The following is a 22,541-nucleotide window of genomic DNA, read 5'->3' on the forward strand; positions in this document are numbered from 1 at the left end:
ATAATTTCCACATTCTGTGGGATCACCTTTCTTTGGAATGGGTACAAATATGGATTTCTTCCAGTCAGTTGGCCAGGTAACTGTCTTCCAAATCTCTTGGCATAACTGTGTGAGTGCTTCCAGTGGAATATCCATATGTTAAAATATCTCAATGGGTATTCCGTCGATTCCTGGAGCCTTGCTCTTCACCAATTCCTTCATTGCAGCTTTGATTTCCTCCTTCATTACCATTGGTTCTAGATCATACGGCACCTCCTGAAATGGATGAAGATCCACCAGTTCTTTTTTGTGCAGTGACTGTATTCCTTCCATCTTCTTTTTATGTTTCCTGCATCATTCAATATTTTGCCCATATAATCTTTCAATATTGCAACTCGAGGCTTAAATTTTCTCCTCAGTTCTTTCAGCTTGAGAAATGCTGAGTACGTTCTTCCTTTTTGGTTTTCTAACTCCAAGTCTTTGCAGATTTCATTATGATAATTGGCTTTATCTGCTCAAGCTGCTCTTTGAAATCTTGTGTTCAGCTCTGTTCTCTTGTCATTTCTTCCATTTGCTTTAGCTACTCTCTACTCAAGGACAAGTCTCAGAGTCTCTTCCATCATCCATTTTGGTCTTCTCTTCTTTTCTCATCTTTTTAATGACCTCCTGCTTTCTTCATGTATGATGATCTTGATGTTACCCCACAATTCTGATTTTCAGTCATTGGTGGTCAGTGCATCAAATCTATTCTTTAGATGGTCTCTAAATTCAGGAGGGATATATTCAAGATCATGTTTGGCTTTCATGGACTTGTTTTAATTGTCTTTATCTTCAAGTTGAACTTGCATATGTGCAATTTATGGTATATTCCACAATCAGCTCCTGGCCTGATATTGAGCTTTTCCATTGTCTTTTGCCACAGATGTAGTCAATCTGATTCCTGTGTGTTCCATCTGGTGAAGTCCATGTGTACAGCTGCCATTTGTGTTGTTGAAAAAAGGTATTTGCAATGAATAAATCGTTGGTCTTGCAAAATTCTACCATGTGATTTACACCAAGGCCAAATTTTCCAACTACCGGTGATTCTTTGTTTGCAACTTTTGCATCCCAGTCACCAGTGATAATTAACACATCCTGATTGCATGTTTGGTCAATTTCAGACTGCAGAAGTTGATAATAATCTTCAATTTCATCATCTTTGGCTTTGGTGGACAGTGCATAAATTTGAATAATAGCCATATTAACTGGTCTTCCTTGTAGGCATATGGATATTATCCTATCACTGACAGCATTGTACTTCAGGACACATCTTGAAACATCCTCTGTGATGATGAATGCCATGTCATTCCTCTTCAAATTGTCATTCCCAGCATAGTAATCATATGATTGTCTGATTCAAAATGCCCAAAATCCATCCATTTCAGCTCATTAATGCCTAGGATATCAATCTTTATGCATTCAATTTCATTTTTGACAAATTACAATTTTCCTAGATTCATACTTCTTACATTCCATGCTCCAATTATTAATGGATGTTTGCTGCTGTTTCTCCTCAATTTGAGTGGTGCCACGTCAGCAAATGGAGGTCTCAAAAGCTTTACCTTATCCATATCAGTAAGGCTGGTTTTACTCTGATGATGCAGCTCTTTTTCAGTCATATTTTGAGAGCCTTCTAAACTAAGTGACTCATCCTTCTCCTCTGTATTGCACAATGTTTCCAGACTGTTCATACAATTGCACAGTAATGTATCAGACAGCGTTCCTCTGCTATTCGTAAGATTTTCTCTGTCCAATTCTTTGAGAAGTGGATGGCCTCTTCCTTCTTCCTAGTCTGTCTCAGTCTGCACCCGTGCTAAAACCTGTGCACCATGTGCACCCCATTGAGTTTGAAACATCAGTGGCACAGCCTCAAGACTCACAGCAACATGTCACCACAGTTGGACAAACTGACAGACAAGTTTGTCTCCCTTAGCTGTTCGAAACTCTCCAACCTTCCCTTACCTGGATACCACTGCTGATTCCTCTCTCCTGGTCCCCCTGGCCTTTTTCTCTCCTTTCCCCCACTTTCCCACCTTGCCGTTGTGTGGCATGGCCTGGGTTCCCTCCCCTTACCTGGATACCTGCAGCTGACTCCTTGCTCTATCCCGGTCCCCCTGGCCATTGTCCTCTCCTTTCCCCCGCTTTCCCACCTTACCACTTGTGGGTTGTGGTCTGTGTTCCCTCCCCTTACCTGGATCCCACCGCAGACTCCTCACTCTCTCCTGGTCCCCCAGGCCTTTTTCTCTCCTTTCCCCACTTTCCCACCTTGCCGCTTGTGGGTCATGCCCTGGGTTCCCTCCCTTCATCTGGATCCCTGTGGCTGGCTCTCTCTGTCCCAGTCCCCTGGCCTTTTTCTATCCTTTGCTCCACTTTCCTGCCTTGATATGATCAATTGATCAAAACAATTGATGAAGAAAAGGCATTTGATAAAATCCAATACCTACTCCTGTTCAAAACTTTCAGCAAAATCAAAATAGAACGGACATTCCTCAACATAAAAAAGGGCATATATACAAAAGAAACAGCCAACATTATTGTCAATGGAGAAAGACTCAAAGCATTCCCCTAGTGAATGGGAACCAGACATGGATACCCCTCCATCACCCCTTCTATTTATTATTGTATTGGAAGTCCTAGCAAGGGAAATAAGACAAGAAATAGAAATAAAAGGCATCCAAATTGGCAAAGAAGAAGTAAAGCTATCTCTATTTGCAGATGACATGATCCTATACATAGGAAACCTAAGAGACTCAGCAAGAATATTATTGGACCCAATAGAAAAGTTCAGCAAAGTGGCAGGATACAAGATCAACAAAAATCAGTTGGACTCCTCTACATCAAGAAAGAGATATCTGAAAGGAAATAAGGAAAACAATACCATTTACAGTAGCTACTAAAAAGAAGAATATGCTCAGCATTTCTCAAGCTGAGAGAACTGAAGAAAAATCCAAGCCTTGAGTTGCAGTATTGAGAGATTCTATAGGCAAAATATTGAATGATGCAGGTAACATCGAAAGAAGATGGAAGGAATAAACACAGTCCCTGTACCAAAAAGGACTGGGCAATGTTCATCCATTTCAGTAAGTGGCATATGATAAAGAACAGATGGTATTGAAGGAAGAAGTTGAAGCTGCACTGAAGGAATTGGCAAAAAACAAGGCTCCAGGAATTGACAGAATACCCATTGAGATGTTTAAACAAACAAATGCTACATTGGAGGCACTCCCTCTTGTATGCCAAGAAATTTGGTCAACTGACTGGAAGAAATCCATATTTGTATCTATTCCAAAGAAAGATGATCCCACAGAATGTGGAAATTACCAAACAATATCATTAATATCATGTGCATTTAAAATCTTGCTGAAGATCATTCAAAAAACTGTTGCAGAAGTATATTGACAGAAAACTTCCAGAAATGCAAGCCAGATTCAGAAGAGGAAGTGGAACGAGGGATATCATTGCTGATGTCAGATGGATCTTGGCTGAAAGCAAAGAATACCAGAAAGATGTTTACTTGTGTTTTATTGACTTGCAAAAGCATTCAGTTGTGTGGATCATAACAAATTATGGCTAACATTGAAAAGAATGGGAATTCCCAAACACTTAATTATATTCATGGGAAACCTGTACATAAAGCAGGAGGGTGTCGCTTGAACAGAACAAGGGGACACTGCATGGTTTAAAATCAGGAAGGGAGTGTGTCAGTGTTGTGTCCTTTCACCATACTTATTCAATCTGCATGCTGAGCAAATAATCTTAGAAACTGGACTATATGAAGAAGACTGTGGCATCAGAATTGGAGGAAGACTCATTAACAACCTGCAATATGCAGATGATACAACTTTTCTAGCAGAAAGTGAGGATGACTTGAAGCACTTACTGATGAAGATTAAAGACTACAGTCTGCAGTATGGATTGGATGTCAAGATAAAGAAAATGAAAATCTTTACAACTGGACCAATAAGCAGCATCATAATAAATGGATAAAAGTTTGAAGTTGTCAAAGATTTCATATTACTTGGTTCCACAAGCAACATGGAAGCAACAGTCAAGACATCAGACGAGGTATTGCACTGGGAAAATTTGCTGCAAAAGACCTTTTTGAAGTGCTGAAGAGCAAAGATATCTCTCTGTAGACTAAGGTGTGCCTAACCCAAGCCATGGTGTATTTTCAATCGCCTCATATGTGTGTAAACGCTGGACAATGAATAAGAAAGACCAAAGATGAATTGATGCTTTTGAGTTGTGGTGTAGGTGAAGAATAATGAAAGTACCATGGACTGCCAGAAGAACAAACAAATCTGTCCTGGAAGCAGTGTAGCCAGAATGCTCCTTGGAAGTAAGAATGGCCAGACTTCATCTGACCTACTTTAGTCATGTTGTCAGAAGGGATCATTCCCTGCAGACGCATATCATGCTAGGTAAAGTGGAGGGTCAACAAAAAAGGGGAAGGCTCTCAATGAGATTGATTGACACAGTGGCTACAAGAGTGGCTGGGGTGTAGCAAGGACTGGGAGGCTGGCACAGGACTGGGCAGTGTTTCATTCTGTTGTAAACAGGGTGCTATGAGTCGGAGGCAACTCGATGGTACCTAACAACAACAACTAAAAAGATAAAATACTTATGAATAAATCTTACCAGGGACACAAAAGAACCTCCACAAAGAAAATTACAAAACACTACTGTAAGAGTCCTACGTAAATGAAAGAACATGCCATATTCATGGATAGAAAGGCTGCATATTTGAAAATGTCAATACTATCCAAAACAGTCTATAAATTCAATGCAATTCTGATCCAGAATCCATCAACATTCTGTAAGGACATGGAAAAACCAATCACTAACTTCGTATGGAAAGGAAAGAGACCTCAGAAAAGCAAAGCCCTGCTGAGCTTATATGGACACTTGATTATTAAAATCCTCCTCTGTGGAGGTCACCTTTGGTGAGCATTCACATGAAACACAAATATCTTCATTTCTTTGGCCCATTCAGAGAGATTTATCCATATAACTTTTCCCATACCTCTTCATCACCAATTCTCCAATCATGTTCCTTCCAAGTCCCTGATCATTCAGTGAAACCATTGACTACAACCCATGGATCAGTATACAATCACATATCTGGCCATTACTGCTACCAAGCAAAATGAACAACCAGATGCACTGCTCAACGTTCTGCCCATTGGAGTAATCTCTTCACCATTGTCCTTCAGGGACATCCCAGAATGGGGCTGCAGTGCTGCTGCTGTCCATTTTCAAGTAGTGCCTGCATATCGTACAGAACCATCTTTAAACCAGGCACAAGCTTTCTCTTCCTCAGTCAAGTGATCATAAAAAACTCCCCATGAGGCCACAGGTGCAGACTGGGTGAGGGAAGGCAACATGACTAGAGTGGAGTCCATGGGCACTTGGGCCACATCCTCATGCAAATTACTTGTGCTTCCCAGTCCAGCTTGAGCCTGATCTGTTATATGCCACTTCCATTTAATGATGGCATGCTGCTGTGCACATCCAAGTTTATCAGTCTGTGGGTCAGACAACACGCAGTTCATAACGGGTAGCTCAAGCCACGTGGCAAATTGGTGACTGATAATTAGGTGTTCATTCTCTACTAAGGGCCAGTAACAATCCCAAAGAATGGTGGCGTTTTGCTCCCAAATCCTAAGGGTCTGCACTGCTTTTCTTCAATAGGGGCCTCCCAAGACTCTAATCTGCCAATGACACTTCAAGTACCATGAGATCAGCCAGATTATAGGGCCCAAGTGTCAGAGTGGATTGTATGGTAGCTTGAATCTCTTGCTGCTGCTGATTCTCTGAAACTGGAACTGGGAAAAATGCTTCGGCCATATCAATAACTACATACCAGGTTCCAGGTCATATATTAATTTGCTCAAGCAATAAAACCACATCTGAAACAGCAGCTGCAATTAGAATCACTACCTGCGTAAGTTTACAATAATCTATTGTCATTCTGCAAGATCCATCTACTTTTTGCATAGGCCGACTGTTGTTGTTGTTGTTGTTGTTATGTGCCGTCGAGTCGGCCCCGACTCATAGCGACCCCTCCTTGGGTTTCCGAGGCAGTATCACTACGGAAGTAGGATTGCCCAACCTTCCTTCCTAGGTGAGTTAAATTGGGGTCTGGTAGGAATCACCATCCATGCATCTTTCAAGTCCTTGATGTTGACACTAATCTCTGCAATCCCTCCATGAATGAAATACTGTTTTTGTTTCACTGTTTTCCTAGGTATGTGTAGTTCCAATGATGTCCACTTGGATTTTCTACCATGGTAGCCCTTACTCCACATTCAGGGATCCAGTGTAGTTGTTCTGCCAGTTGCTGAGTATGTTCATTCCAACTATGCATTCTGGAACTGGGGAATCACTACAGAATGGGTTCCAAGATCCACTGGACTCAATGTGACACAGACCTTGGCTAGACTCCATTAATAACTTAACGTCTATACAAGCCCATTCTGACTACTGGGCCACAGTAATATTTTGGGTCTCCTGGAATTAGCGTCAATTTAGAGCCAGTGTCCAATAATTCCCAAAAAGTCTATTTACTTTTCTCCAATGAACAGTTACTCTTTGGGGAAGGCTGGGAGAAACGATAACAGTATAAATTTTTGGCAGTATAGTGAAGTTCTTTCTCAAAGGTCACCCTCTCCCTTGTCATTCAAAAGGCTCTGGGTACGTAAACTGGCTCAAGCATGGGAATTGATTGAGGTACCAAGACTGACTCTGTCTTCTGGTGATTCAAGTTACAGTGCCATTCACTTGACCTAGAATTCTTCCAATTGTGCAGATCAAGGAAATATTTATTAGATTTCCCATCTCTTTCACTCCTTGAGACACCATGCCTGAGTAGCTAATGCCATAAGTCCACACAAGTCAGAGTGTTCTGATTACTGCTTTGACTCTGCTGACAATTATAGTAACCACTCCCACCTTGTCTGTGTTGATTAAGTGCTTCCACTTGGCTCCTACCACCATGGGGTCTATATCAGCCCCCTTGTTAATTCTCACTGCCATTGGTTTCCGAGGTGGTATCACAGAAGTAGATTGCCCAACCTTCCTTCTGAGGAGTGGCTGGTGGGTTTGAACTGCCAGCCTTCTGGTTAGCAGTCACATGCCTTAGGCACTACGCCACCAGAGCTCCTCATTCTAAATTAGGCATCTGAATTCAATTAGGAATGTTGCCACTGTCAAATCTTGCTTAAATAAAATAGTAATCACAAACAGTCTTCAAGGATGCTGGGGCTCCCTTCACAAATTTGTTCCTCACTGTTGTGGTAGAAAGTGTATGTCCTCTGGGCACTCCATGTTTGGGTCTAATCAGATAATTCCACTCTAATGTGCCAGTTTCCCCAAGCTTTTGGATACCTTCTACAGTATACTAAGACAGGTCTGGCACTTCAACTTGACTTTGGGTCGACCACTGCATAATCCATGCTTCAGTAAACCAACCAAATAAACCATTAGATCCTTTCCTAACCTTGAGTTGAAACATTTAATGAAGAATCTGTATTTATTGGGCCCAAATTAATAAGCTAAGATTGATCCAACTTTATGTTCTTTGCACCATTATCACACATTCCTAATAGTCATTTCCACATATATTCTCCAAGTTTCTGTTTGTCCATATTAGAAAAGTCAAGCAGTTATTTGGAGTGTTATGCACCTCTTCCTGGGTCACACTTTGTACTACACCTTTTGGGGCTTCCTGGGACAGAAGTCTAGTTACAGGTCTAGAAGCAACAATGGGTGTGGGTAGGGGGCCAGGGATGGAGATGGTTCCTGGAACATTCAGGTTTCCTTTCAGATCACAAGTGGAGACATTGAAGTCTTTTACATGGTGCTTGAGGTGTGACTCTGAAGCCCTGAGCTCATCTCATTCTTTCACCACTTAGTCCAGTATGAGTAGGATCAACCAACCGCTTTCTTACCCTTCTCAGTCTGACAAAATTGTAGAAAAGTATCAGACATGCGATCAACCAACGCCTTTCTTCTTAGCGATACTTGATCTATTGATGATACTATTTTGTTATTAATATTGCCAACTCATGCCACTAATTGCCAGCACCCTCTTTACTAATGGACGCAGGGTCACCAGTGCCTTTATGCATAATCAAACTTCAGAAGCAATTTAGAAAACTCATGCTTATGAATTTCTTTCTCAAGAATAACACTCAGTTCCAAATGTCTTAGGCTGGGTTCTCTAGAGAAGCAAAACCAGTGAAGTTTATATATATACAGAAAGAGAGAGAGAAAAAAATTATCGAGGAAAATGACTCATACAGTTGTAGAGGCTGGCAAGTCCCAATTCTGTGGATCGGATGTCAAGCTGGAGGCTTCTCCTGTCTCATGTAGCTGCAGGGACTGCCTGACCAAAGCTTGGCAGACCACATAGCAGGCTGCTGGCTGGGGAGGCTGTCAAACACAAGATCAGCAGTCTTCTCTTGACTCATGTAATTGCAGGGTCTGATGAACCCAAGATCAGCAGGCAAAACAGCAGGCCATTGATTTAAGTCCAGGACATAGCACTGATCCAGGTGCAGGATCAAGATACAGCAGGAAGGTGGAGATAATTGCCAGGACATCAATATATTTTGGAAGCAGGCAATATTCCGGAGGAAACTCCCTTTCATCTGATTGTCTGCTTGCAGTAGATCTGATCATGGAAGTGATTACTTTGTATCAGAGCTCACCATGGGGGATCACTGTATCAGAACTGCTAAAGCACTGAGCAGGAGCTCTGGTAGCATAGTGCCCAAGGCACTTGACTGCTAACCAGAAGGCTGGCAGTTCAAACCCACCAGTCACTCTCCAGAAGGATGGTTGGGCAATCTACTTCCGTAGTGATACCACCTCCGAAACCCAAGGAGGGGTGGCTATGAGTTGGGTCCCACTCCATGGCACATCACAACAACAACAACAAACCACTGAGAATCATGGCCCATCCCAGCTGACTCACAACCTTAACTAAGCACTCCAGCACTTGGGGAGGTAGCCCACAAGACTGTCCTGTGGCGGAGGAGTGGCTCAGGTAAAGTTCCCAGTGTCTCCAGGTTTGGATCTTAGGATCACAGCATTGAGGGCAGTGTTTGGGATTCCGAAGACTCACAAAGAGGATGTGGGGGCCGCACAGTGGGAACAAGCACCCGGAAGTCCATCGAAGAGGGGCTTTTTCGGGTAAGTTTCATTTTGTTTGCAATCTCTTTCAGGTTATTCTGCCTGCAGACTGATGACATTCCCTAATGTCAGTTTTCAGTGGATATCCGATCCTAGATGAATCAATCAGAGTTAGAAGAAATTTACTTCCAGGAAGGAACCATAAGAAAGCCAGCGTTCCCCTGGCTTCCCCTTCCCCCGACCCGACTCTGTGGGTCCCGAGGCGCAGGATCACGGTGATCTAAACACTCCTCCAGTTGGAAATCTTGTTCCTGCTGTTCTCAGAGTGGCGCGGGGTCCGGAGGGAAAGTGCCTTTGGGGTTGGTGCGGGGAAAGAAGACAGGATGGTCCTGGTTGGGAGCATGGGACCTCATCGCCTTTGGGTTTTTCCCTTCCTTCCCTCTCCTAACTTTCCTTCCTCCTTATCTGCTTTTCTCCTCCTTCCCCTGCCCTCTTTCTCTTTCTCTTTCTCTTTCAAGGGCACGCGCGCGCGTGTGTGTGTGTGCGCGCGTGTGCGCGCGCACGCGCATGCATACACACACACACACACACACACACACACTAACAGAGAGGAACCTGTCTAGGGACCACATGGGGCACAGCATGCTTCCTGGGACTGAGGTCCAAATTAGTTGAGAACCAGGAGCAGCTCTGCTCCGTGGAGCTCCACCCAGTGGTCGCTGATACTCGTTGGATCTTCATACTCAGTAGAAAGGCCCCAGGGTTTATACTTGTTATAGTATGAATTTGAGCCAGGCTGACACCTGCTAGTGCCTGTGACTGATTCAAGAAAGAAGGGGGCTGGGTCTCATCCCCCGGGGCGTGGTCATCTGCGAGGGCAGAATCGTGAGCTTCCTGCAAGGTGTCGGAGCTCCGCCCGCCACAGGTGGATTCTTACCTCTTGAGCAGGACTTCCGCTTCTGGACCATGGCAGGACAGTTGAAGGAAACGCTGGGACAGCACACACACACACACACACACACACACACAGGTGCTTGAATTTTCTCCACAGATCCCTAGAGAAGTGGAGGAGGTGCTGCTGCATTCGGGGAGTGAGGGTGTGGGGAATTCCTGCCCGGACTCTCCTCAGGTGGAGACTGTGTCTCCTGGTGATGTCTCTAAGGAGGATATATACCATCTGACTCACCTTCCCCCAGTTTACAGGGCTCTGGTGGGGAGAATGAGTGACTCAGTCTCTGCATCTTCACTCTGACAGGGCTTTCTGGGATATTTACAAACAAACAAACAAACTCACTGCCCTGGAGTCATTTCCAACTCATAGGACATTTAGGGACCATGAAGCCTCAGGTATGAAAATAAGGGTGTGTCGGGGGGGCAAACCTCAAGTGAACTAAGTGAACATTAGTTTCTTATGAACCTGGCCTTGGAGATCAACCTCTGTCTGGATTTTTCTCTCAAGCTTTGCCCTAAACCTCAGTCCCAGGCCTGCTGCCCTCCTGATTCTACCTTTACTATGACAGGTCCAAAAGTCCCTCTTCTTGCTACTGACCCCTGAAGCCTCTAGCATGTGTAGACTATAATCTGCTTTAAAATAGCATTTCTTTATAGACTGCTATGGATAAAGCTAACATTTGCTTTTTTTCATTTTTCCCTCCCCACTTGGCCTGTCCATTTCCAAGGTAGTTAACGTGGCTCCCTTTAATAGATAATGGGAAGAAAATCAGAGTCTGAATTCTCTTTGATCCTTTTTGCTGAATTTACCATTAACACATGTGACCCACCACACCATCTCTGACTGTGATGTCATCTGAGGTATTAGACCCTAGTGTTCTATCCAGTGGAGATCACAATGACAAGGAAGACCAGACCCAGGACACAGTGCTTGTGGACACACGGTTTCAGGGGATATGACCTTCTGGAAGTGGAGGCCATGGTGGTGTCCTTTGGAGAGGAGGAGAGATACACATGCTGTGTGAAGCACCAGGAGCTGCCTGAACCCCTCACCCTGAAATGTGGTAAGGAGAGGGAGGAGGGTGCAGCCTCTTTTCAGGGAAAGCAGGAGCCCTTCTGGGTATGTTCAGCAGGGTTGGGACCCCTCACTTTCCCTTCTCTTCCCAGAGCAACCTCCTCAGCCTACTATCTTTGTTGTGGGAATCTTTGCCAGTCTGGCTTTCCTTGGGGTTGTGGTAGTTGCTGCTCTACTTTTTGGAGTTGTGATCTGGAGGAAGAAGGGCTCGGGTAGGGAACGGGTGGGAGTTTGTGTCACCATTGCTTCACTTGTGAGACCTTACCTCCAGTGGTTGAATTGCCCATCTCCTGCCTCTGTTTCTGCTAAGTCAGATACCATGACCTCCTGATGTGCAGGAAAATCTGGTAGATGGCCTGGCTGGCAGGTGGGCAGGGCCTGAGCCTGGACAAGGGTTATCTGCATGGAGCTTGTCAGGTGGATTGGGTGGGAAAAGGGGGTGAGGTAGGAAGGATGCTGGGAAACAGGCTGAAGAACAGGCTGAGAACTTTGGGATGGAGGCAGAGGCTCAAGGCCAGACAGATGTCAGGCCCCATTGTACCAGGCAGGCCAGTCCTGTGGCCATTTCTGAGTGGCAGGTGCAGGGCTGGGCTCATATTTCTCCTATAGCTCCTTAGGATTGTGAGCAACAGGATTGGAGGGACCCTGACAGGCAAGCATGAGAAGGTGAGGATCCAGCCTCCTCTGTTACAGGTGGAGAATGTAGACAGGATGCTGATTTCCTGAACCATGTCCTTTGTACAAAATTCATGTGCAGATGTTTTTAACTTAGTAAATTTATGAAGCCATCTATTCTATGAGTATTAACGGAATGGGTCACTTATACTTGGCCTCATTAAACATGTATTATAACTAGTACAGTGAGTATGAAAGGGCTTTGGAGTCTTTTATTTGAGTCAGGGTCTGTATTCTGTTGTCGTTTCATTTCATTTTGTGTTTGCTAAAAAGATACCTCTTTGTAAACAATGTCAAAAAGTTAAAAAGAAAAAATCTATGACCACCTACAATTAGTCAATGTGTACAAATGAAGGTTTTTACATTAAACTCCTCCATCACACAAATAAGGAGCTCTGGTGGCATAGTGGGTAAGGCATTTCGTTGCTAACCAGAAGGTCAGTGGTTGAAACCCACCTGCTGCTCTGCGGGAGGAAGATGAGGCAATCTACTTCCATAAAGATTTACAGCCTTGGAAACCAAACAAGGGTCGTTATGAGTCAGAATCGACTCAATGGCAGTGGGATTACATGAATATAAATAATTCTGAAATATTAGAATTGCAAATTAAGTCTTTATACTACTTTTTCCCTTACTATTATTTCAAAGGCATTTCCTATGTCATGTTTTGACCTTCAACACTTCATCTTAGTGATCTCTATTTCACTAAATGGGATCTAACATAGAGAATTTATTGACTATTTAATGCTGAATATAGATACATATTATTTTTATAATAACACTGAGATGACCAAGTCTAACTAAATTTCTTTCTGCAAATGTTTGACCATGTTTTTTCTTAAATGCATTTTATTGAAGTATAATTTATGTACAGTGAAATACACAAAACTAAAGTGACATAGGTCAATGCTTTAAAAAAAAAAAATTAGTGTAAGGCACTTGACTGCTAACCAGAAAGCTCGTGGTTCAAACCCACCAGCCACTCCTCAGAAGGAAGGTTGGGCAATCTACTTCCGTAGTGATACTGCCTCAGCAACCCAAGGAGGGGTCGCTATGAGTCAGATCTGACTCAATGGCACATAACAACAACAACAACCCCTCCCACCCCTGGTAACCAACAAAGAAAATTTCCTTCCATATATAAACCTTTCCTTGACTTTTTACAATAATGAACTAATACTATATTTGTCCTTCTGTGATTGACTTATTTCACTCAGCATAATGTCCTCCAAGTTCATCCACATTATGTGGTGTTTTGCAGATTCTACATTATTCTTTAGTGGTGCGTAGTATTCCATTGTGTGTATGTACCATAGTTTGGTTATCCATTCTGTTGATGTACATGTAGTTTCTTTCCCTCTTATGGCTGTTGTAATTAGTGCTGGAATGAACGTGGGTGTGCATATATCTGTTCTTGTCCTGGCTTTCACTTCTTTAGGGTATATACCTTGTAACTGGATTGCTGGGTCAAATGACATTTCTAATTCCAGCTTTTTAAGGAATCACCATCTTGTTTTCCACTGTGTTTGTATCATTTGACATTCCCACCAGCAGTGTATGAGACTCCCAATCTCTCCACATCCTCGCCAGCATTTGTTATTTTCTGTCTTGTTGAACTTTGCCATTAGTACTGGGGAGAGATGGTATCTCATTGTTTTTTGATTTGCAGCTCTCTGATGGCTGATGATCGTGAGCATTTCTTCATGTATTTGCTGGCTGCCTGAATATCCTCTTTGGTGAAGTGTCTATTCATGTTTTCTGCTCATTTTTAAATTGGATTGTTAATCTTTTTGTTGTTCAGGTGTTGGAGTTTTCTATAAATTTTAGAGATAAGTCCCGTGCCAGATATGTAATTATCAACAAGTATGAATTTGTTGCTGTCAATTTGTTATGTGCTTTTTCATGGTGTTGATTTCTTAGCTTCATACAATTTTATGTGCTGAGCTCATTTTGTTTACAAATTGTGTTATCACTTCCTTTGTGGCTATTGTTTTAGTATTTGCTAAATATTTGTTCTTGTCCTCTTCTTTATTTTGATGTAAAGGTTCATCATTTTTCTTTGAGATTACCCTGTGTTTTGTAATTTTCTTCCCAAGTTTAGAACAGTGTGTTCTATCTTGTAGTTGTCTCAATTTCCCTACCATTTAGAAATTCTGTAACTACACAGTTTTTTCCTCTCTTTTTGGTTTGTAATTGTCCTCATTTGCCAATTGATGTCTCTGATTCCCTCTTTACAATCTTGTAGGCTTATTTACTTTGGATACTTCTGTAACTGGATTGGTTTCTGGGTTATGTCATCATGTGTGTTAATGATCAGTTGTTGTTTTCTGTTGTTGATTCTCTGTCCAAAGAACTCCCTTTAGCATCTCTTAAAAGGGTGGTCTGGTTTTAAGAAATTCCATTAACTTCTGCTTATCTGTAAATGTCCTAATTTCACCATCATATTTGAGGGACAATTTTGCTGGGTTTATATATACCATCCCATTGGCTTCTTGCCTGCATGATTTCTGTTGAAAAATCCAAGCATAGTCTTATTGGTTGCCATTTGTATGTAACTTTTTGTTTCTCCCATGTTGCTTCCAGGATTCTTTCTTTGTCTTTGATTTTGGTGAGTTTGATGATGATATGTCTTGGTGATTTTCTTTTGGGGTCTATCCTGTTTGGGGTTCATTGTACTTCTTGAATGAATATATTCTCATCTTTCATCATACCAGGAAAATTCTCTTCCATCAAATCTTCAACAGTTTTCTCTGTGGTTTTATTTGTCTCTTCCTTTTCTGGAATTCCAATTACATGTAGGTTATTCCTTTTGATGGGTGCTCTGGTGGTGTAATGCCTAAAGCACTTGACTGCTAACCAGAAGGTTGGTGGTTCAAACCCACCAGCCACTCCTTGGAAGGAAGGTTGGGTGATCTACTTCCATAGCGATACTGCCTTGGAAACCCAAGGAGGGGTTGCTATGAGTCGGAGATGACTCAACAGCACATAACATCAACAATTCCTTTTGATGGTATCCCACATGGACCTTAGGCTTTCTTCATTTTGTTTTGATCTTTTTAATGATTGATCCCTTTCCAAAGAAATATTGAGGTATTTGCCTTCAATCTCACTAATTCTATCTTCCATTGATTCAATTCTACTTTGCCCATTCAATGTGTTACCAAATTTAGTATTAATCTTCTGGATTTATCTGTAGATTTTGTATCATTTCTATTTTTTCATTTAATTTGTCATTTTGTTCTTGTATTATCTTTCAAAATTGTTCTAGGGTTTTTTCTGTGTTTTCCTCAATTTTGTCAGTGTTTTCCTTCATCTGTCTCTCAATCTGTTGAAGGTACCTAAACCTTTTGAATTCTTTTGAATTCCTTATCGGGGAATTCCAGTGCTGCGTCTTCCTCAGGGAATGTGTTTTGGGTCTATATCCTGGTCCTTTGTTTCTCTTGCTTTATTTTGGTTCTTTGTGTGGACTGTGATGCCCTGTTGTCTCCGAGGCATTGTGACGTTTTTGTGTTTATATTTAATTGGTGATCATATGTTGGAGTGACTTGCCCATGATTTTCATTTTCTTTGTTTGTTATCTACGTAAGCAGGGTTCTGTGCTGTGCTCATCTATTTGCTAGTTTGCAGCAGTTATACACTCACCACCTGCCTCCTTTCCCGTTGTCTGCCTCCCATATGTCCCTGCTATCCTTGGCAAATGGAGCTTATTTTTAGGTTCTTGGAATCCTAATGAGAATGCTGTCACTTTAAAATCCAAAATGACCACCACTTTTAAGCATTCAAAATAGCTGTACCCTTGGTCACTTTAAATATCCAAAATGGCCACATTTGTAGACAATCAAAATGTCTGTGCCCTCCGGACAGCTGAAAGTCCACAGCTCAGGTTGTCTCCCTCCTTGCTGTTTCCCTTCCAAGTCATGGGCCACCAGCACAGCCATCCCTACAGCCCTTGGCAACCAGCGCTGATCTTTAGGTCAATTCTCAGGTCCCAATACCATTTGAAAATATTCAGGCTGTTGGTCCCATCAGAGTAGCTGACAGTCCACGGCTCCAACTATCTCCATACTCACTGTTTTCATTCAGGTTTTTCCACTAGTTGGTGTGTCATCCACTTCTGTATACTTCCTTTCAAAGCTCAGGGCTCCAGGATTATCTTTTGTGTCTCTGTCAATTGGTTTCTCTCTTCTTTGTTGAAGAGGGTCTGTGTAGCTTATCTGCCTATTCCACCATCTTACCAGAAGTCTTCTGTTTGACCATGTTTTGACCAACAGTGAAATTACTAGATAAGGATTGTAAGCATTTGTATGTCTTCTGGTAAACTGATGTATTTGCCAACCTGGTTTCTAGGGTAATGTTTTGGATTTGTTTTTGCAAGTGTACCTACCTCACCCAACATAGAAACATGACTAGCCTCCTTATGTTACAAGCAAGAAAGCTGCTAAGAAGAAAGGAATGAAGGTAGATTTGCCAATGTTGTGCCATTGTTTGGACTCTGGAGTTTCTCTTGTTTTGTTATTGTTGTTAGTTATTTATGTTTTATTTATTTGAGACTATGTTCATACCTTTAAACAAATGTTTATATCCCTATCTTTTTACCAAATTAATTTGAGATGCTTATCATTTCTAACTGATTTGTAAGCATATATTATATTTATCCAAAGTGAAAAGATGTTTTTTGTTCTATAATAATACCTGGGAAATAATCAGAGAATATTAAAGGATACTGTAATTTTATTTGGGGGATAAAATAGAAGCCAGCATGTGTATGGCACTTACTACTATGTGTCAGGAACTTTGCTGATGACTTTATATACATTATGGTACTTAAAGTATGAGGTAAGTAAAGTTATTGATCCTACTTTACAGATGAGGAAACTGAAGTTTAGAATGGTTAAAGACTTGTCTGTGATCACACATCTGTTATTGTTGTTGTTATGTGCCGTCGAGTCGGACCCGACTCATAGCGACCCCTCCTTGGGTTGCCGAGGCAGTATCACTACGGAAGTAGATTGCTCACCCTTCCTTCCAAGGAGTGGCTGGGGGGTTTGAAATGCCAGCCTTCTGGTTAGCAGTCAAGTGCCTTAGGCACTATGCTACCAGAGCTCTTAAAGAGATGGCCCAGCTACCTGGTGGGGATCTGCCCCTGTGTTTGAACCGTCAGCCTTGGGTATGGCAGCTGACTGCCCAAGGCCCTGAGGCCATCCCCCAGGGCTGATCACACAGCTAGTAAGCAGCAAATCCACTGATAAAAGCTACTGTAATGAGTAAGACCAGATCCCCGACTCATGGAACACAAACCAAACCTTAACCCTCCACAGCGTCCCATCAGGGAGACCAGGATGTATATGAGAGAACTTGGAACCTTCCACCTGCTGCTGGAGCCCTGGCCTGGGATTCTGGAATAAAGACCATCAAAAGAAAATATTCCCAAAGATTTCATTAATCCTAGGCCTTTTCCCTCCAGGCAGATCTTGCCCTAAGAGCAGCTCCTGTGAGTCCTGAAAGAGGAGAATGTTCTCCCTGTTTCAGAGACCAGAAAATATCTCAGGGGAGCTCAGAGCCTCTAAGAGCTAAGAGCTAAGAATCTTGATGTCTGGAGGAGACCATCAGGAGAATCTCCTCAAAATAGTCCTTAAACTCAATTATATCCATGAAGGTTGGCAGACGATATTCCTACATACATATTTGTATGTACTTTAAGAATGTCCATGTAAACAGAACTAATAGGAGGCAAAGTTTAAGATAACTTCTTAGCCACAGCCAACCACCCTGAGGGAGCAAGTTGGTGGACCCATGGCCGTGAGACCTAGGTCACGGGGGACATCAAGCTCAATTGATATAACATACCACACAAAAGCATTGTTTTACATCCTATTTTGGTGAGTATTGACAGGGGTCTTAAAAGCTTCCAAGTGACCATCTATATGCAACAGTTGGTCTTTCTTCACCCAAAGCGAATAATAATGATGAAAATCAAAGATACATGGAAACAATTAGTCCAAGGGACTAGTGGACCATGCAAACCTCAGTCTATATGACCATGAGTCCAGAAAAACTAGATGGTACCTGGCTACCACTGTCAACTACTCAGAAAGTAAACAATGCATGAGATCCTGGATAGAGTGGGAGAAAAATGTGGAGCAAAACTCAAAATCATAAAAAAAGACCAGATTTACTGGTCTGAGAGACGAGGGAAGCCCCCAAACTATGGATCCAAGTAACCCTTTGGGCCTGGAATTGAAGTCACTCTGTGGCTTCCAGCCAAACTGCAGACAGGTGTATAAGGAAACTTCACCCAAATCACAATAAAAAGAGAGAAGTCCTAAAACTCAGGGAAAGCTCTGTGTCGGAATTTTTGTCAGACAGTTGTCAAATATGGAAATCACACAGGATTATTTCCCACTGCCTCATTCAAAGTCCAGCTTTTCTTATCAGGTACCAGGGGTTGGACACCAATAAAAACCCAAGACCATGATCTCCAGGAACTATCATTGGGGTGAAAAACAATGTTTCCATTTTATTCCACAGTCAGACTTTCCCCTCCCTCTTGCCAATCTCCCCATCCCCCAACTCAGGTGGTGCCCAGAGTGAATTCCAGGTCCTGCTCTGCCCTTGCCTGCCCTGTCTTTCCCATAGATACTTGGTTATGAGCCAAAAAGGGAAGAGCTGAAATGTAGATATTGGGTACTCACCTATGGAGAGAGGATGATGGTGGACAAGCAAAGAAGGGCCAGAGTTGTGTGTGTGCTCATTTCTCTCTCAAACTACACCCAACCCTAGAGGGGCTGCAGGAGCACCATCAGCCATAGCCAAGGGCCACAGGCCTGACCTGTGCTGAGGGATGTGAGAGAGGCCTTATAGGCTCCACACCCCCACACTCAGAGGCTTCTGGACACCTGGACACTTTGTTCCTACACTGTTTCTCCAACAACAGGGACTGTGTTTGAGGCTTCCGGACTCAGCTTCTTGATACAGTTCTGTTGACCCTCAGGTGACCTGTTTTTCCTTTGAGTGCAACAGTCAGAGTCAAGATCTTTGGCTGAGGGTCACTGGGTAACTATGCAGAATCCCAGAGCTGGCTCTTTTCCTTTCTAAGGTAACCCTGTGCTTCCCAAGACTCAGATTCACAATCATTTTCATCTCTCCCTGAGCATCTGTAAGAATATACTTAGATTAACATTAAAAAGACAAAAAGACATGTGAAAAATATTTACCAGGTTGATTGATTCATATGAAAGAAAACTACCCCTGTCTGCCTCTCACTGAAATTTTATTCCTAAACACTGAATTCATTTCATACTTCTGGCTACCTAGGAAGTACTGTCACAAGGCCATTACAGAGAGCATACTGTGAGCCTTAAGGTCTGAGGAAAGCAACAAAAATTTGCCAGTCTAAAGATGTGCCTCTGTCATGGTTAGAAGAACATGCTTCCAAAGTCCTTCCTAAATCTTACTGAAGTAAATTGTACAGACCATGCGCCTGTCCTTCTGATCCTTCTGACAGTCCCTGACACATCTTCTTGTTAGGTGCCATCAAGTTGGTTCAAATTCATAGAGACTCTATGTGCAGCAGAACGAAACACTACTTAGTTGTGCACTATCCTCACAATCATTACTATGTTTGAGCCCATTGTTGCAGCCACTGTGTCAGTTCATCTTGATGAGGGTCTTACTCTTTTTCACTGAGTTTCTCCTTTACCAAGCATGATGTCTTAGCTGCCAAAAAATACTTGCTGAATTTAAATGAATCTCATAAACTCATCACTAATTGATACCAGCTTGTGGCATTTTTGCTTGTCTGCCAACCCACATGCTGTTGTTGTTGTTAGGTGCCATTGAGTTGTCTCAGACCCATAGCGACCTCATGTACAGCAGAACAAAACAGAGCCTGGTCCTGTGCCAGCTCCACGATCTTTGCTATACCTGAGCCCATTGTTAGTCTCTGTGTCAATCCATCTCATTGAGGGATTTCCCCTTTTTTGTTGTCCTCCACTTTGCCAAGCATGATATCCTTATATCCTTCTCCAGGGAATGGTCCCTTCTTACAAAGTAGGTGAGATGAAGTCTGGCCATTCTCGCTTCCAAGGAGCATTCCAGCTGCACTTCTTCCAGGACAGATTCATTAGTTCTTTTAGCAGTCCGTGGTACTTTCAGCATTCTTCGCCAACACCACAACTCAAAAGCATCGATTCTTCTTCCGTCTTCCTTTTTCATTGTCCAGCTCTCACATGCATGAGTCAATTGAAAATATCATGGCTTGATAATACCCACCTGCACACCCTTTAATAACTCACGTGCTGGACTGTGTGCTGCCAGCCAAGCATCCTTCTCTGCAGGGGAGGAGCCAGGAAATAGATCTCCAGAATGCCCTTCCCTGTGTAGTTCCCAGTAAAAGTATTCCAATGGAAGGGGCTTTGTGAGGTGTGGGACACAGAAGAGAGGGAGAGGTCATTATCCCCCAGAGGTGGTTGCAGGCAGATGCTGGCCAGATGTCATTCTCGCCCCCCCCCCAAAAAAAAAAAAACAACTCACTGTCATTGAGTCAGATTTGACTCATAGTGACCCCTCCTTGGGTTTCTGAGGCAGTATCACTACGGAAGTAGATTGTCCCATCTTCCTTCCAAGGAGTGGCTGGTGGGTTTGAACCACTAGCTTTCTGGTTAGCAGTCAAATGCCTTAGGCACTACACCACCAGAGCAGCTTCTCTGTGTGGTTTGAGAGCCTCCTGCTTTGTCTGTGCAGACTGAGACAAGCAGTGGGAGATTTCCCAGAGGTTTGAAAATTGTGGCAACTTCAAAGCAAGCTCTTGAGAACCGCCCTCTTCAGTGCTTCAGGCTGAGGTCCCAGCATGTGCTCCCCAAACCTTGCAGCTGCAGCTTCTCAGACCTTCATTGATCTTGGCTTCCCCAGAGCTTTAAACATCAGTGTAAGCCCTTATTTCTCTGTTAAACCTTTCTTTCTGGAATACTAGAGTGGCTCTGTTTTCCTGACAAAATCTAGACTAAGAAAGCTCCCCACCAAGAAGAGTTCCTCTTCTTCTCCCTCCCCCACTATGAGGAACCAGACACCTCATTCTGGCATTTCCCCACCTTTTCCTCTACTTTCCAAGCCCAGAGCACTTACAGGCCTTTTATAATTTCATCCAAGTGATAAAGGAGCTTTCAGGTTTCTTTTCTTTCTTTAGGCCTCTTTCCATAACTTCCAAATGTTAACTTTTATATGTTCATGTATTCAACAAGTATTGAGGGAACTGCATTAGGTGCTAATCATTTAATCTCTCAGAACACTGCCTTACATGCCCTATTTGGGGGAAAAAAAAAGGTTTAGAGTGACAGGCTGTAATAAAGTATTTAACCTCTGACATCGAAGTCGTGTACAACATGGTCCCAATCTAGCTTTCAGTGCAGCCAGTTACTTACTAGTAAACCAAGTGCAATAAATCTGATATTTTTCCATTTTTGAAAAGTGGAAGGAAAGAGAACTTTTGGAAGAAAAAGGACATCTATTCCAGGAGCTGCTACTCTGACTTTGGAAATTCCACTTAACATTTTTGAGCCTTGCTTGATTTATTGGTAAAATGAGAAAGTAAGTTCTCTGACAACCTTACAAGTTTGTTGTAGGGCTCAAATGAGTTAACATTTGTGAAAGCACCATGAAAGTCATGTATATTGCATATAATGTATTATAATAGAGTATAAAGAAAACTAAAAATAATATTCTGAGATCAGAGGAATAGTGACATATATCAGATAATACTAGTGTGGGTGTCAGGAGGTTTGAGCCAGTTGTCCCTTGACTTTGTGTGAAAATGAGGGTGTCTGACTACCGTGTGGGAGCTCTGGTAGCATGCTGCCTAAGGCATTTGACTGCTAACCAGAAAGCTTGTGGTTCAAACCCACCAGCCACTCCTCGGAAGAATGATTGTGCAATCTATTTCTGTAGTGATACCACCTCGGAAACCCAAGGAGAGGTCGCTATGAGTTGAATCGACTGGATGGCAGTGCATTTTGTTTGGAGTTTTGGACTACCATGTATTTGTTCTGAGCTTCCTTCTGGCTATAAAATTGAGGCTACCTAGATGCAGGTAAAAGATGACAAAAGGTGGTGGTGGTGGTGGTGGTGTGTGCCATTGAGTCAGCTCCAACTCATAGTGACCTCTCCTTGTGTTTCTGAGGCAATATCACTACAGAAGTAGGATAGCCCAACCTTCCTTCCGAGGAGTGGCTGGTGGGTTTGAACCGCCAGCCCTCTGGTTAGCAGTCAAGTGCCTTAGGCACTGTGCTACCAGAGCTCCTATGGTGGCAAAAGGTAGTCAGCATTTTTTCCCCAAAGGCTGTGTTTCTGCCACTAAATTCTAAACTAAGTTCTGAACTAAAGGAATGGCTTTATAACTGTCTTTCTTACAGGCATTTCAGAGTACCAATTGTAAGATATCTTTGAGACACTTTGCAAAGAATTTAGCAAATAAAATTTGTACTCACCATGTCTCTTCAAAATAAAGTTTATAACATTTCCAGGGAGCTATAAACTATTCATAGGTACTGAAACAAGGCAGGCTTGTGCTTACTCACTGATCTGCACTGAACACTTTCCCTTGTTACCCTCCCGAGAGGGATTGGGTCTCCGGGAGCTAGGTAAGCACGGGCGGGCTTGTGCTTAGTCCCCGGGAGCGAGGTAAGCACGGGCA

General features: G+C 42.8%; 1 protein-coding gene across 1 annotated transcript in view; it reads left to right on the forward strand.

The window, feature by feature from the left end:
* The first annotated feature begins 5,115 nt into the window (after positions 1 to 5,115).
* LOC103204664 (patr class I histocompatibility antigen, A-126 alpha chain-like) overlaps positions 5,116 to 22,541 on the forward strand; it is a 72,917-nt gene continuing 55,491 nt past the window's right edge. The window contains exons 1-2 of the mRNA XM_007949871.2: positions 5,116 to 5,205; positions 9,103 to 9,213. Coding sequence (XP_007948062.2) covers positions 5,116 to 5,205; positions 9,103 to 9,213 — 201 coding nt within the window. The remainder of the gene's footprint in view (positions 5,206 to 9,102; positions 9,214 to 22,541) is intronic.

The sequence above is a fragment of the Orycteropus afer genome, unplaced genomic scaffold (genome assembly GCF_000298275.1).
Source record: "Orycteropus afer afer isolate SDZICR_OR568_19922 unplaced genomic scaffold, OryAfe1.0 scaffold00255, whole genome shotgun sequence".
In the NCBI taxonomy this organism is placed as follows: Eukaryota; Metazoa; Chordata; class Mammalia; order Tubulidentata; family Orycteropodidae; genus Orycteropus; species Orycteropus afer.